General features: G+C 41.0%; 1 protein-coding gene across 1 annotated transcript in view; it reads left to right on the plus strand.

Moving 5' to 3' along the window:
- The first annotated feature begins 342 nt into the window (after positions 1–342).
- Positions 343–13,984, plus strand: part of arhgap36 (Rho GTPase activating protein 36) — a 39,556-nt gene continuing 25,914 nt past the window's right edge. The window contains 1 exon segment of the mRNA XM_042710449.1: positions 343–789. Coding sequence (XP_042566383.1) covers positions 697–789 — 93 coding nt within the window. The 5' untranslated portion in view covers positions 343–696.

Genomic DNA, 13,984 nt, shown 5'->3' on the forward strand with positions numbered 1-13,984 from the left:
TGTGTGTGGCGTTACTTAACATGATGGCTACTGCCCTCCAGAATAAAGAACACATACAGAGGGACACATGTCTCCCTCTGTATGTGTATATGGATTATATGTCTACATAGACTGATAGAAATGTATATGCATGTATATGTAAAGAATGTGTTTTTCACTCTGGACTGCATAGAGGGAGGGAGAACATGACTGCTGTGTTCATTCAATGCAGTTCCAGAGAAGTCAATTATCCTGCAGGCAAGTAGTTGCATTTCCCTGATCCTCCCAGTAGAGGCGCCATTCAGCAGGGCAGTTCTCCCCGTGGCCAGGGGCACGTTTCCTGTCGTTGACAGGCTGCTCTGAGTGTGCTCCACCAGAGAGCTGGGCTCCTGCAGCAAGACACTGCTTTTTATCAGGACTCACACACACACATGTTTGCTCAGACTCACACACGCACTCGTACACCGCCCGCTGCAGGAAGTACTCAATAGCAAGCCAGAGGACCAGCAGTGACCTGGAAGACAAGTGCATGGAGCTCTGTTCTGATCTGATGTGACTCTCATTTTTAACATCTTCAGAGAAACACAGACTAGAACTAATGACAGGGGGGAAGTGAAGGTGAGATCTTTATCTGTGTTTAACAGCTCAGATCTTAAGGCTGAGAGTCAAAGTGAAAGAGGCAGACTTAAAGCAAGAAAAAGCCAAGTTTGCCTGGTTATGGTTTCCTTCTATGTGGGATCGGACGGACCCCTGCCTACAGTGATGCTAATGGAGAATCCAGTCCGCCAGGACATGCAGTTCTACTACGTGGTGAGTTGTACGATAATCTCTTATGCTGTAAGTCTTTCAAAAACACTCAATCCTTCATAGTATGGAGACAGATGGACAGAGATCCTTAGTGATCTTAAGCATCTTTTTTAAAGCTGTTCATTACTTACATTCAAATCATGCTGGTGATTTTAAAGCAGTGACTCAAATGGTTTGTCCAGCACAGCATATAGTTCACAGTCAGAGTTCCTTCCTTTGTAATATAAAGGGGGCTGTGAATCCTGCAAAGCGGGTTCTGCGGGGTCAGTGAACTGGTCACGGTCAGCCACAGAAAAGACAAGTCATTACTCAGGGAACTGAGTGCCTTTGTGAGTTTGATTTGAATCATACGCATTCTCCTCTTCCATTCACAACAAACGCATTTAATCAACTTCCTCATTACATTTCACACCAGTTAAAACCTGCAATAAAACCCACTGCTGCAGTTGTTGAACTTTAGACCATGACTATCTGACTGTACCTGTAGAGGAATGGAGGATGTTCACTGGAGCAGCGGAGACAGATCTTGTGCTTGCTTGTTTACACGATGAATGATAGGGACATCAAAATCAAGCTGGATAAACATGCATTTTTTTTTGCAGGAGTGGTTGATCTTTTCTACCCATGTAGTAACTCTCAGAGCCATTTGGCTGCCGATTACTTAACCAAATGATTGCAGTGTGTGTAATGGAATGGTTCTATCCAATTACCATTGTAGTGGGCTACAGCGCTGATGCGCTTTGATGGATCATGGTGGGTGAATATCCAAGAGGACAAATATTTTTTTACGCAGCAAATAATTCACCAGTATTTGTCGGAATCCAAGAATGTCCCAACTGGAAATTTTATTTTCTGTTGCCTGGTGCATAGGAAATGGCCCGATATTTTGGATGATGAAAGCCATATGTCTTGAGAAGAGACATTGGAATGGTGACGTGAGGGGAAGAGGGTCCAATGGTGAAGTCGGGCTTGATCCTTGCTTGACTGTGGTGGACTGTGTTAGGCTGATGCAGGAAAAGATTGAAGACCACGTTTAGCATCTATTGCAGGTCTTTACAGTATGTCAGAGATCCCTGCACTGTTTGTAGACCAAAAAAAGAATTGATCCCTTACCTAAATGTCATTTTATATATCTTTACATTTGTACCTGTATTTTCTTGGTTTTGTGCAGATGTTGGCCAGATGCAGACAGTACATGAAATCAATGAGCCCAAAGACTGATGTCGGACACGAAGTAGAACACTGTCTTTCTCTGTCTCAATTTTTTGCTGTCATACGTCAAGGAAGATGATTCTGAGGTGCATGCTGTAGTGATTAGTACAATAACACGATACCAAACCTCTGTCATTTAGAACTTATGCAATGCTATCACAATATTGCCCTTTTCTGTTTCATATTGTGTCGGCTCACTGTCAACCCTGTAGCGCCTACGTGTCTAATATGGGGCACCATCCTCACGTCTCCTTTCCACCAGAACGGCAGCTGCAGACTTGGCGCTCACATTGGCCATCAATGTAAAGTGCAGACCTTGGAATGAAACATGAAGCATCTCTCTGCTTCTTTGTCTTCTGGGAATTCTCATATATTGAGTTATGACTGTAAAACCACAAAGTTAGAAACCAGCAATCTCTCAAACCTCCTGGTGCGCATAAATCAGAGTGATTGCAGATGGGACTGCAACCTGAGTCACACAACAAAATGCCAAAGAAATATTTCCCTAACAATTTGAGTGCAGTTGCACAAGAGGGCAGTTTGACTTGTCTGCTTATGTGAGACTGTAAACATGGTGCCACCAGTATAGTTTAATTAATGCAAGCAGTACACATTAAAAAGCAGGAACTTTTATATCAGCACTCTGTGAATTTGCTGACATAGCTTACCTCCTGTCAAATAAGCATATACTACTGTGAGCATGTTGAAGGATTTATCTGCCTTACATAATTGGAGTTTTGTATCATAGCACCGCTCAAGAACTCAAAAACCTACAATGGCAATAGGATTTAAATGTTGCATAATGTTTTTTATCACACAAGGCCAATGAAAGTCACTCCAAAAAAGCTTCCAAGGTTAAGGGCTAAGGTCAATTTCTCATCTGAGTAAAGAAGAAAAATTATTTATTTTCTACTTGACTTGTGGACAATAAGAGAGGGATATATTTTATTTATTTTCTACTTGACTTGTGTATAATAAGAGAGGGATATATTTTATTTATTTTGTACTTGACCTGTGGACAGTAAGAGAGGGATATATTTTATTTATTTTGTACTTGACCTGTGGACAGTAAGAGAGGGATATATTTTATTTATTTTCTACTTGACTTGTGTATAATAAGAGAGGGATATATTTTATTTATTTTCTACTTGACTTGTGGACAGTAAGAGAGGGATATATTTTATTTATTTTCTACTTGACTTGTGGACAATAAGAGAAGGATATATTTTATTTATTTTCTACTTGACTTGTGGACAATAAGAGAGGGATATATTTTATTTATTTTCTACTTGACTTGTGGACAATAAGAGAGGGATATATTTTATTTATTTTCTACTTGACTTGTGGACAATAAGAGAAGGATATATTTTATTTATTTTCTACTTGACTTGTGGATGCTAAGAAAGGGATATATTTTATTTATTTTCTACTTGACTTGTGGACAATAAGAGAGGGATATATTTTATTTATTTTCTACTTGACTTGTGGACAATAAGAGAAGGATATATTTTATTTATTTTCTACTTGACTTGTGGATGCTAAGAAAGGGATATATTTTATTTATTTTCTACTTGACTTGTGGACAGTAAGAGAGGGATATATTTTATTTATTTTCTACTTGACTTGTGGACAATAAGAGAAGGATATATTTTATTCATTTTCTACTTGACTTGTGGACAGTAAGAGAGGGATATATTTTATTTATTTTCTACTTGACTTGTGGACAGTAAGAGAGGGATATATTTTATTTATTTTCTACTTGACTTGTGGACAGTAAGAGAGGGATATATTTTATTTATTTTCTACTTGACTTGTGGACAGTAAGAGAGGGATATATTTGATGTATTTTCTACTTGACTTGTGGACAATAAGAGAGGGATATATTTTCCTATAGTTGGGGCCAACCTCAAGAGATGCCCTATAACCTCTCACTTCTATACAAACGACACCAAAACGTGTTCTTTTCATAGACCTCTCATTTTCCTCTAAATAGATGAATGCCAGAGGAATGAACCACATCGGCCACATCCTCTAGCACTTCCATCAGCCTAGTTCTTGTTCTTCATCATTTGATGACTAAGGGTGCAGAGTGTTCGCTGTGCCTGCTGCCTACATCTGCAAACCAGAGGATATATTCTCCATAACAATGATTTTAATTGGAGCTAATGCAGAAATGCAGTGAAAGAATTTCTCCGTGTTTTCCCCTTCATTCCTGTGTCATCAGTTCTGAAGAATGGAATGTGAATGAGTGCATCAGAATCCCTGTGCTGCCACTCCAGGCACAGAATCAACTTAAGCTTCTTCCAAGGGTGGGAATGACCTGCAGTGTACAGCGCTATTTGAGCTAGCTATGGCTTTGTGCCCACGCATCTTGACCTCAGGATACAACCGTGGCCAATATGACAGATGCTATGATGAGGAGAGGTTCAACTGCGTGACAGGACAGCTGAGAGGCTCAAAATGCTTCAGACGTCATTGGCCTACTACAAATGTTGTGTAACAATTATATAAGAAGAGTATAAAGAAAACTCCCATTGACTCATGACTTGTGTATAGAAAGCTTACTCTTTGCTGCTAGTTCTCTCTAAGCACTGGAAATGGGATGTCAATTATTAACACGTTTTTATTTCAAGCATTTCAAACATCTCCAAAACATGTCGAATCATTTTTTGCTTTAGTTTGCCCCACTATACAATTGTAATGTGTATGAAAGATAGATAGAAAGCAAAACTAATGTGGAAACAGTGCCGTGAAAGTGCAGTTTATGTTTGAATGTACGTACAGTAGTTGTTGCACAGTTTAACACCTTCAAACAAGCAAATGAACAAAGTAACACATGAATAAGACCTAGAATAAGACTAATAAACCCTTTGGGGGTCGTTCACTGTGTCTTCACTATAGGCCTAAGCCTCTCACTCAAGCCCTCTCACGTCTGATGAACACATAAAACATCAGGAGATAATTACTTAGAGTTAGGTTTTTAATTTATTTCAGCTCATGTGAATACAGTTCAGAGCTTAATAACACATAATTACAACAAGATACAACAAGATGACTGCAGTTACAGCGCATACAGTTGGACCTGAGACAGTTTGGCATCCATGTTATTGGTGAAAATACAGGTAGGTATTGGAATGGTTGGCTGAAATTGTACAGAGGTAAAGCCTTCTAAAGAGGTAACGCCAAATCACAAAAGGTCACCTACAAAAGCCAGATATAGAACATATACTACAAATGTGCTGTAGAGGAACTTCTTTGGAGCTCTCTCATCAATGTTTCACAAAACGTGGTGGACTGCATGTCACATGAACTTGGGCTGGCCCTCTGGATGTCAGTGGCACTAGATGTGGTTTGGATAAAGGTCCATGGTGGCTGAGCGGACCGGAAGGGCAGCGTTGATGGGTGGGGGATGTCCTGTTTGGAGTAACATGGCATCCTCTATGGATGTTTTCAGAAGTGGCATTTCCTGTGCCACCCCTCGGGGAGCATAGGGAGGCACTAGGTGATGATGGCAGAAAGAAGGGTCCAAATCACATTTGGGTCATTTCCTGTCATCTGACATGTTTACTTGGTGATACCAGAAGTCATCTTGTACCTATGTTGTTGCTCTCTGGTTGTTTATTATTTTGTTCCATCTAGAGGTTTTCAACATCAAATCCTTCCCTCTAAACCTGAAAGAAATAAACAAATTACCCGATGCCAAATTTCATTTCTGTCAAGCAATGCTTTTTATAATAATTAGTCACAGTATGTAGATCACATAGTGTATTATTCTTTAGCACTTTGGATTTTGCATACATTCCCTGTTTTGAAAGTCATATTGTAACCCTGGGTAGCTTTTGGTACCATGGAACCACAATACTACACCACATTACACTGTATATGCACTGTATACATTTACAATTATATTCACAACTATCCATACTGACATCATCTGACATATGCTACATCTTATGTCATTGTCATAAGTAAGGATGCAATAATGTTTCACTGAATTACTTCATGAGCTAAGTGTTTTCTGCAATTTAAACCAGATCTGTTGGATGGCCTCTGAAAATCCCAAACTCAAAATCTCCAATATCCATGATCAGCATTGAAAATATGACACTGTGTGCTCCTGTGGATGCTCAGAAAAGCAAGCAATTGATTTGTCACTCAACGAAGGCCAATTTGTCACAATCAGTGATTACTAACAGGATTTCCACATTCCGGTGAAGACTGATGTACGAGATTAGTCTTGCACCAGCAAATATCGAACTGCAGGGGGCGATAAAGTCAATGAGCAGTTGTAAACTCTGCATCAGATTGGATTTTTTTCTGTTTTTTTTAACCTTTGTTGTTGAGGTTAGTTGGTATTCTAACAATTTTTTTGTCGCAACCTTATTGTGCCTAGTTGTGAGTGGTCCTTCTGTTTTACCTTCTGTTCTACATTTACTGTTGCTATGGGTTTTAAAGCACTTTGTGTTTCTATGCCTTGTGTTAAGTCCTAGTTATACTACTACTACTACTACTACTATAGTAATAATAACAATGATAATAATAGTATATTTTAGTTTCCCAACTGTCTAGAATTACCTTAACAAATGAAACAAAGCCATCCTTCTTCACTCAAAGTTATCATTGGCTTAGGCAAAGAAGAGATGCACAACAGGACATTCTGCGAGTGGGAAAGGCTTCACCCATTTCAGATACCTGTGTGAAAACAAAGGGCTTTACTTGGTATCATTATTGGCTGGAATCAAATGTCGAGCTGTTGAACTGGGGAAAGAAATTGATGTGTATGCTTTGAGCTGCCTCTCTGGCTCCAGCCCCTGATGCTTTACAGCCGTGCGCTGCTCATGTTACCACTTAGATCCGCTCATGACTGAGGTCACCACAGCCTGTGTCAGCTGGATTCATGATGTCCATTGGCTGGGAATGTCTTCATATTTAGCATAAAATATAAATGGATTGATCACAACCTTTCTGTATATAAAGTTATTAACTATTCCCAATCAAACATATAAATGGAATGCATTTATATAGCGCTTTTCTATTCATCGAGCACTCAAAGCGCTTTACAGATGAATGCCTCCGACATCTACCCATTCACACGCCGATGGCGGAGACTACTATCTAAGCTGCCAACCTGCAGCGGTTGGGGGTTCAGTGTCTTTGATCAAGGACACTTTGACACTTGGTGAGGAGGAGTCGGGATGGAACTAGCAACCTTCCGATTGCTGAATGACTCCTCTACCTCCTGAACCCCCAAACATGTAAGGTCTTGTTTTAACCAGGGTGGGGTGGATCCTCTTGGATATGTTATTACTCACATTATTGCCCTCTCCACATCTTGTAGATCATCACCTGTGCTATGTGGGCTTGCGATACGTGTGCACATCCAGGAAGTATGTCCTTGTACAGAACGTTGCTGTTAGCACTTTAAAAGTACACATGCTGAATATATCTCCATCCTGTCTCACTGATCCTACCTCAGCGATCCTGTCTCAGCGATCCTGCTTTGATCATACATGTCCAGGTCATTAGATCACCCCAGCCATCAAAGCTGCTCTCTTATGGGCAAAACAGGATGACTGTGACCTGGTCACGGGGTCGGAGGTTAGAAGAATGAAATTGAAGAGCTCTACATTCCCTGTTCACGGTCAGGATGGAAGAGAAAGACAACACCTCGTCTTTGGGGGTGGGGGGGTGTATCATATTAACACTTACTTTGATTTCGTTTAAGAGTTGCAGTGCTTCTTAACAGAACACTCATCTTACCCGTTGTGACCGCCAGTTCATGGCAATAACATCACACCATGTGTTTGATTGAATAACTGCAACAAAACATTGTATTTGTTTGAAATGACTATGAAGCTGGCAAAATGAAGTTACCAAAGAAAGAAACAGAGAGACTCCTGGCCATCCATGGTCACCAGTGTTGCCAGTCCCCAAACTCATATTCACCTCAACACCTCCTCCACCCACCAGGCCCCCGCACCCGCAGTCTGTGGAAAATTGGTTGGGAAGGTTGACGTGATAATGGATGAGCCGTTAAACAAGATGCCCTGGGTCCTCAGAGACTGGTAGTAAATGCCACTGCTCAGTAGAGAGAGAAAGAGAGAGAGAGAGAGAGAGAGAGGGAGAGAGAGAGAGAGAAAGAGAGAGAGAGAGGGAGAGAGAGAGAGAGAGAGAGAGAGAGAGAGGGTGGGGGGGGGGTGGAAGGCACTCTAAATGTCTGTGCAGACGTCTCTGGTATTTCTGGTATGCGTAGTCCATTCCAATAAATGTGTGTCCAGGACCCAGAGATACGTATAATAAGCCTAATACAGATGGACACTATGCATAGTTTACACTTAGTTTGAACGGAAAGCTCTGGAGTCAAGATGGAGTCTCTCTTTGGGCAACCTGCATGTGTATGAGACTACAATGGGTTAGCATAGAAAGCCTGATAGTAATCTTCTCAAGCTGCCAGTTCATGAGGAATCCTCTGCACTAACTGAACTAATGAGATCATTAGATGAGCAAGAACCAAGGCCCAAACAAAAGCTTAGGGCATTTAGGCTTGATGCAATTCATCCTGGGAGAGTTGCTGAACTGTAGCTCTTTCTGTCTCTAACTCACACACACACACACACACACATACACACACACGTGCTTACAAGTGCATATGTTAACATGAACACACAAAGAACTGAAATGCCTGTTTCTAAAATGTTATGTTGAGTCTCTGAACATCAGCAGAGCAGCAGAAGTCAAGGTGTATCTCCTGCTGCTGCTGCTGTTGTGTATCTAGCAGTGTATTCCTATTGCTGAGCGGGGCTTGAGCTCAATCCCATGGCATTTGGTGGAACAGGAAGCCAGAACTGGAATTTTCCATTCATTCTCTGTCTCTCTCCTCGGTTGCACAACACATCAGACCTACATACTGTATGAATGTGCCCACACTCCTATTAAGACCAGAAGACCTTGACATCAGGGTGATAGTTATCATCCGTGGGCATTTGACACAGAACAGACTGACATTACTGCATAATCCACAGTCACACGGTGACCAGTGCATTGCTCAAATGGCATCTCAAAGAATAACAATGCCCTACCAGATCATTATCACAGTCCATGTGGAGTGCTGGCAAAAGAAACTACCCCTACCAGATGCATGCTGGGAGGTTGGGAGGGGGTAAAAAAAACATATACCCATATACCCAGGCTGTTTATATTTAGGAGTGTGTGTGTGTGTGTGTGTGTGTGTGTGTGTGTGTGTGTGTGTGTGTGTGTTGAAGGTGAGTATCCACTTTTCTCTCTCTGTGCGTGTATTGTACTGCCATGGACTCCAGTCGCGAGGCACAGGGAGAGGTTCTCAGGATGAGGGAAGCTCTTGTTAAAATGAGCCTCCGTGTCTGGTGCTCCCTCCCTCCCTCCCTCCCTCCCTCCCTCTCTCACACTCATCTCCTCCCTCCCTCCCTCACACTCATCTCCTCCCCTTCTGTTTGTCTCTCCTCCTCCTCTGCTCTCATCCCATCCCCAGCAATCTGGCTGTTTACAAAGTTCCATCTTGGCAGTAGAGTTGCCTCACTCTGTATAACGTCAGGGGGCAGCAGATTAAAAGAGCTGATCTCTGCCTGGCCTGACTGTGGTGTGTTTGCCGTGTTGAATGCCACATGCCTGGCTTTCTTCTTTCACATGCCAACACTCTTGGAGTTAGTTCTTGTTTTTGCCTTTTGTTGTGTGTGACTGTGATCGTCCGTGACCAGCCCCAGACTTCAGGTAGAGTTCTCTCTTTCATTGTCTCGATGTACTACTGTCTCCATGCTGAAATGGCGTTTTCATTGTTGGAGCATACTGTACTTGTGTTATGAGTTGAATGGAGGTATTTATGCGAATGGAGGATTTGTTGCTGTCTTGACATTTTCATCTTTACTTAAAAATTTGAACTCTGCAATGGAGTTGATAAATAGAGCATAGAGGTCAGTACTGTAAGTATTTATCCATCAGTATGCTCACCTGTGAGTTGTATTCAAGCCTATTGACTTTTGTGCCGAGTCAGAATGAATAAGAGTTGATTTGCTTCTGGGTGTGAAACACATGATTCTGATTCATCACAGTGTTTACTCTTGTTTCCCGTGAGTGAAGCACAGAAGTGCATGAAGGCTGAACTAAAGAGAGCCATTGTGCTCCACATCTAACACTCCTTGAAAGTCAATTTCATCTCTCTTCTTGGAATGAATGAATGAATGCACGTCGTCAGCCTTTGTAGAGGTGGAGGAGGAGTGTTTTTATCAACTTATGTCTACTGATGTCTCCTGGAGGGTGACTGCTTCTGATGCGTGTGTGTGTGTGTGTGTGTGAGAGAGAGAGAGAGAGAGAGAGAGAGAGAGAGAGAGAGAGAGAGAAAGGAAGAGAGAGAGAGAGAGAAAGAGTGTGTCTGTATGTGACATGTTAGATAAGTTGGAAGACTTTCTGGACCCTAACATTAGCATTTTTACACTGTGATGTCTAAGCATGATTCATTTACAACCTTTTACATGGTGCTTTTCTTTGCTCATTTATGGTGGTCAAATAAGCGCCTTAGGTAGCTTTTTGGAGACTTTGTAGTCTACGGCAACACCAATTTCCTGGCAGGCCACAAAGGATTCACTTTTTGTCCTCTCTCAACAAGTGTTGACAGCGGAGATCAGCTCAGATTCTTTCACTTAACATTTCAAAGCAAATCAACTTTTCTGTTTAAGGTATGAAGTATGCAGTAGATCAAATGGAGCTGATGAAATTGCTCTTCCTGCGATTTTAGTTTGTGGGCACTCCAGGTACAGTCTTCATATTCCATTTCTCTCTGAAGACAAAAATGTGTATGGATGGATTGGCTCTGTTGTCCCTTGAGTGAAATGGGTTTGGCAAGTCTGATATTGTAACACTCACTCAGGGCAGTCCTTTTCCCCCGATGCATCTGGTAGCCATCACACTGTTCGTACACAATCACTGATATCAGTGTTCACATCAGAGACACTATGCCAGTTTTCCGAACTGCAATAAGGTAGAAGATATGCTTTACACAACACAAACATCCAAGAGAAAATTCCTTGCTATAATCATGCTTATCTCCTTGCTAGAAAACAAAAGTTTAAAAAAAGTGCCTCCGTGTGAATCCTGCTTCTAATTTTAGTTTGCCTCATTTGCTTGTGATTCTGACATATCTGAAGGAAGTAAGCCAAGGAAGCTGTCCTGTTTATCTAAATGTTTTGTAGTCACATGTCGGAGGCTAGCATGTGGATACATTAGTTCAAGCCTGCAGTAGACTGCCATCATGCCTTTGAAGGCTCCAGGGTTAAGCACCAAAAAATTCTTCTTCCATGTACAAATATCTGCTTGTTGGTGCAGTGTAGACCCCACAGTGCCTTTTGCACTTGCACTTACAGAGTGCATTATTTCATCTGATGCATTTTTCCCCTCTTCCAAAAATGAAAAACGTTATATTCAGATAATTATCTGAAGTTTGGCTTCACCTACAAAGAGACCGATGGTGACGAATTGCCAGTGTGCGTGGTGTTGCTCAGACCAAAAAGCCATACACAATTGCGGAAAGTTTAATATTGCCAGCAGCTAGTGATATGTGCAAAATAATGTTTGGGAAGGATGAGTGCGTAAAAAAATTGAAAAGCATCCCATTGCCCGCCCTATTGATGAATTGGCAGCTGATGTGAGGGCACAACTTGTCGCGAAACTCCCGAAGGCAGATTATTTTGCAGTACAATTAGATGAAAACTGATGTGTCAAACGACGCTCAGCTTTTAGCGTTTGTGTGGTTTGTCGACCAAAATGAGATGCAGGAGGAATCTATTCTGTAAGCAGCTGCCTGGACGTACAACAAGTTCAGAGATTTTCAAAGTGATCGACGCTTTTTCCGTGAACATGATATACCCTGCCCAAAATGTGTCGCGATGTGCACAGACGGTGCAAGAGCCATGTGTGACGCACTGCATGCTTCATAGGGAGATTGTTGTTGCCAAAGACATGAGTGATGAATTGTCAAACGTCAGCCCTCTCACTAGGTATGAGATATTTCATCCATACTTAAGCTTCTCAAGCTACTCAAGTCTTTGTCCCTCCCTAATTGAATACAGACTGATGGCTAACTGTAAGGGAGAAAAAATGTCAATAATAAACAGAATAAATTGAAACGAGTTATGTGTTACAGATGATATGTAAATCTGTTCAAACATGTGTAGGGGAGTGTGTGTGTGTGTGTGTGTGTGTGTGTGACTGACACTTAGTTCCAAATCAAATATATGAATATCAGGCCTAAATTTGGGGCGGCGGGGGTGGGGGTCCCTGCTCAGTGTCCCTCTCAGCCAAGGGGTCCTTGGGCTGAAAAAGGTTGAAGACCACTGTTCTAAAGCATTACTAATGCCCAGTGGAACATCATAAAATGACTTGTTTGCACTAAAAATGGACATGGATAGTGTCTTCATTTGGACTGTTGGGTATAGGATAGGATATATACAATATAAACATCAATGACCAAATTGGTTGTTTGAAATATACAGAAACACTGTATGCTGTAAATGTACCAAATCTGCTTGTGTTCTATTGCAGTGTATTTCAATACTGAAGCATCCCCAGAGATCTGCATGCGTGTTAAAGGAAATGGATTGATAATATCATCACGAGATGAGTCTACAGTGACCTTTAAGAGTCCTGGAAGACTCTCAGCATAGAGCTAGAACTCAAGATCTTAAGGGCACCGTAGTAACATGCTACGTGGGATATGTTTTCAAACTCTGACCTCTTCTCTAAATGAAATTAAGAAAAATGTCATGTCCTTTGAGCAGGCTTCTCTTTAACACACGGGGCCATTGAAGGGGTGAGGTGTGTGTTGGTGGAACAGACTAACCAGGGCCAAAGCAGGGGGGTTCTTCATTTGGATCCTGAACCACAACTCCCCTTCTCACCCCTAGACCTCCAGAAAGGAGGCACACATATAGTACAATGGACAGTAATGGTATGCCAATGGGTGCCTCTTTTAATTCTGGGGTGACATCCTCTTGGTCATGGATGAACCTTTCCAAAGGTTTCATGATGCTAAATGAATAACGTCATATCAAAGCAATGGGTGCTGTCAGTACCAAAAACAATTACACTATATAAGTTCCACAAAATCAAATTATACAGCTTCACAGAATCAGAATTCAGGTTCAAGTAAACCAGGAAACCTGGACTAAACCTAGATACAATGGACTATCTCCAGCCATTATTCTGTTAATTGAGTACACTAAATCGAGGCAGTCAATGTGATAAACTTAGTTCTCTTTGCACTTCAGAATCTTGTATTTGTGATTTAGGACCAATGTCACACAGCAGGTCCAGTCTTGGGTCAGGACAGAGAGTTTCACAGCTTTGACCAGCAGAGACCACAGAGCAACGAAACATTATATATTACACATCTGCAAATATACATTATATATTACACATCTGCAAATACACATTATATATTACACATCTGCAAATACACATTATCTATTACACATCTGCAAACACACATTATCTATTACACATCTGCAAACACACATTATCTATTACACATCTGCAAACACACATCTGCAACGACACATTATCTATTACACATCTGCAAACACACATCTGCAACGACACATTATCTATTACACATCTGCAAACACACATTATCTATTACACACATTATATATTACACATCTACAAACACACATTATCTATTACACATATACAAACACACATTATCTACAAACACACATTATCTACAAACACACATTATCTATTACACATCTACAAACACACATTATATATTACACATTATCTATTACACACATTATCTATTACACATATACAAACACACATTATCTATTACACACATTATATATTACACATATACAAACACACATTATCTATTACACACATTATATATTACACATATACAAACACACATTATCTATTACACACATTATATATTACACATATACAAACACACATTATCTAC

Source organism: Clupea harengus, chromosome 18 (genome assembly GCF_900700415.2).
Source record: "Clupea harengus chromosome 18, Ch_v2.0.2, whole genome shotgun sequence".
In the NCBI taxonomy this organism is placed as follows: Eukaryota; Metazoa; Chordata; class Actinopteri; order Clupeiformes; family Clupeidae; genus Clupea; species Clupea harengus.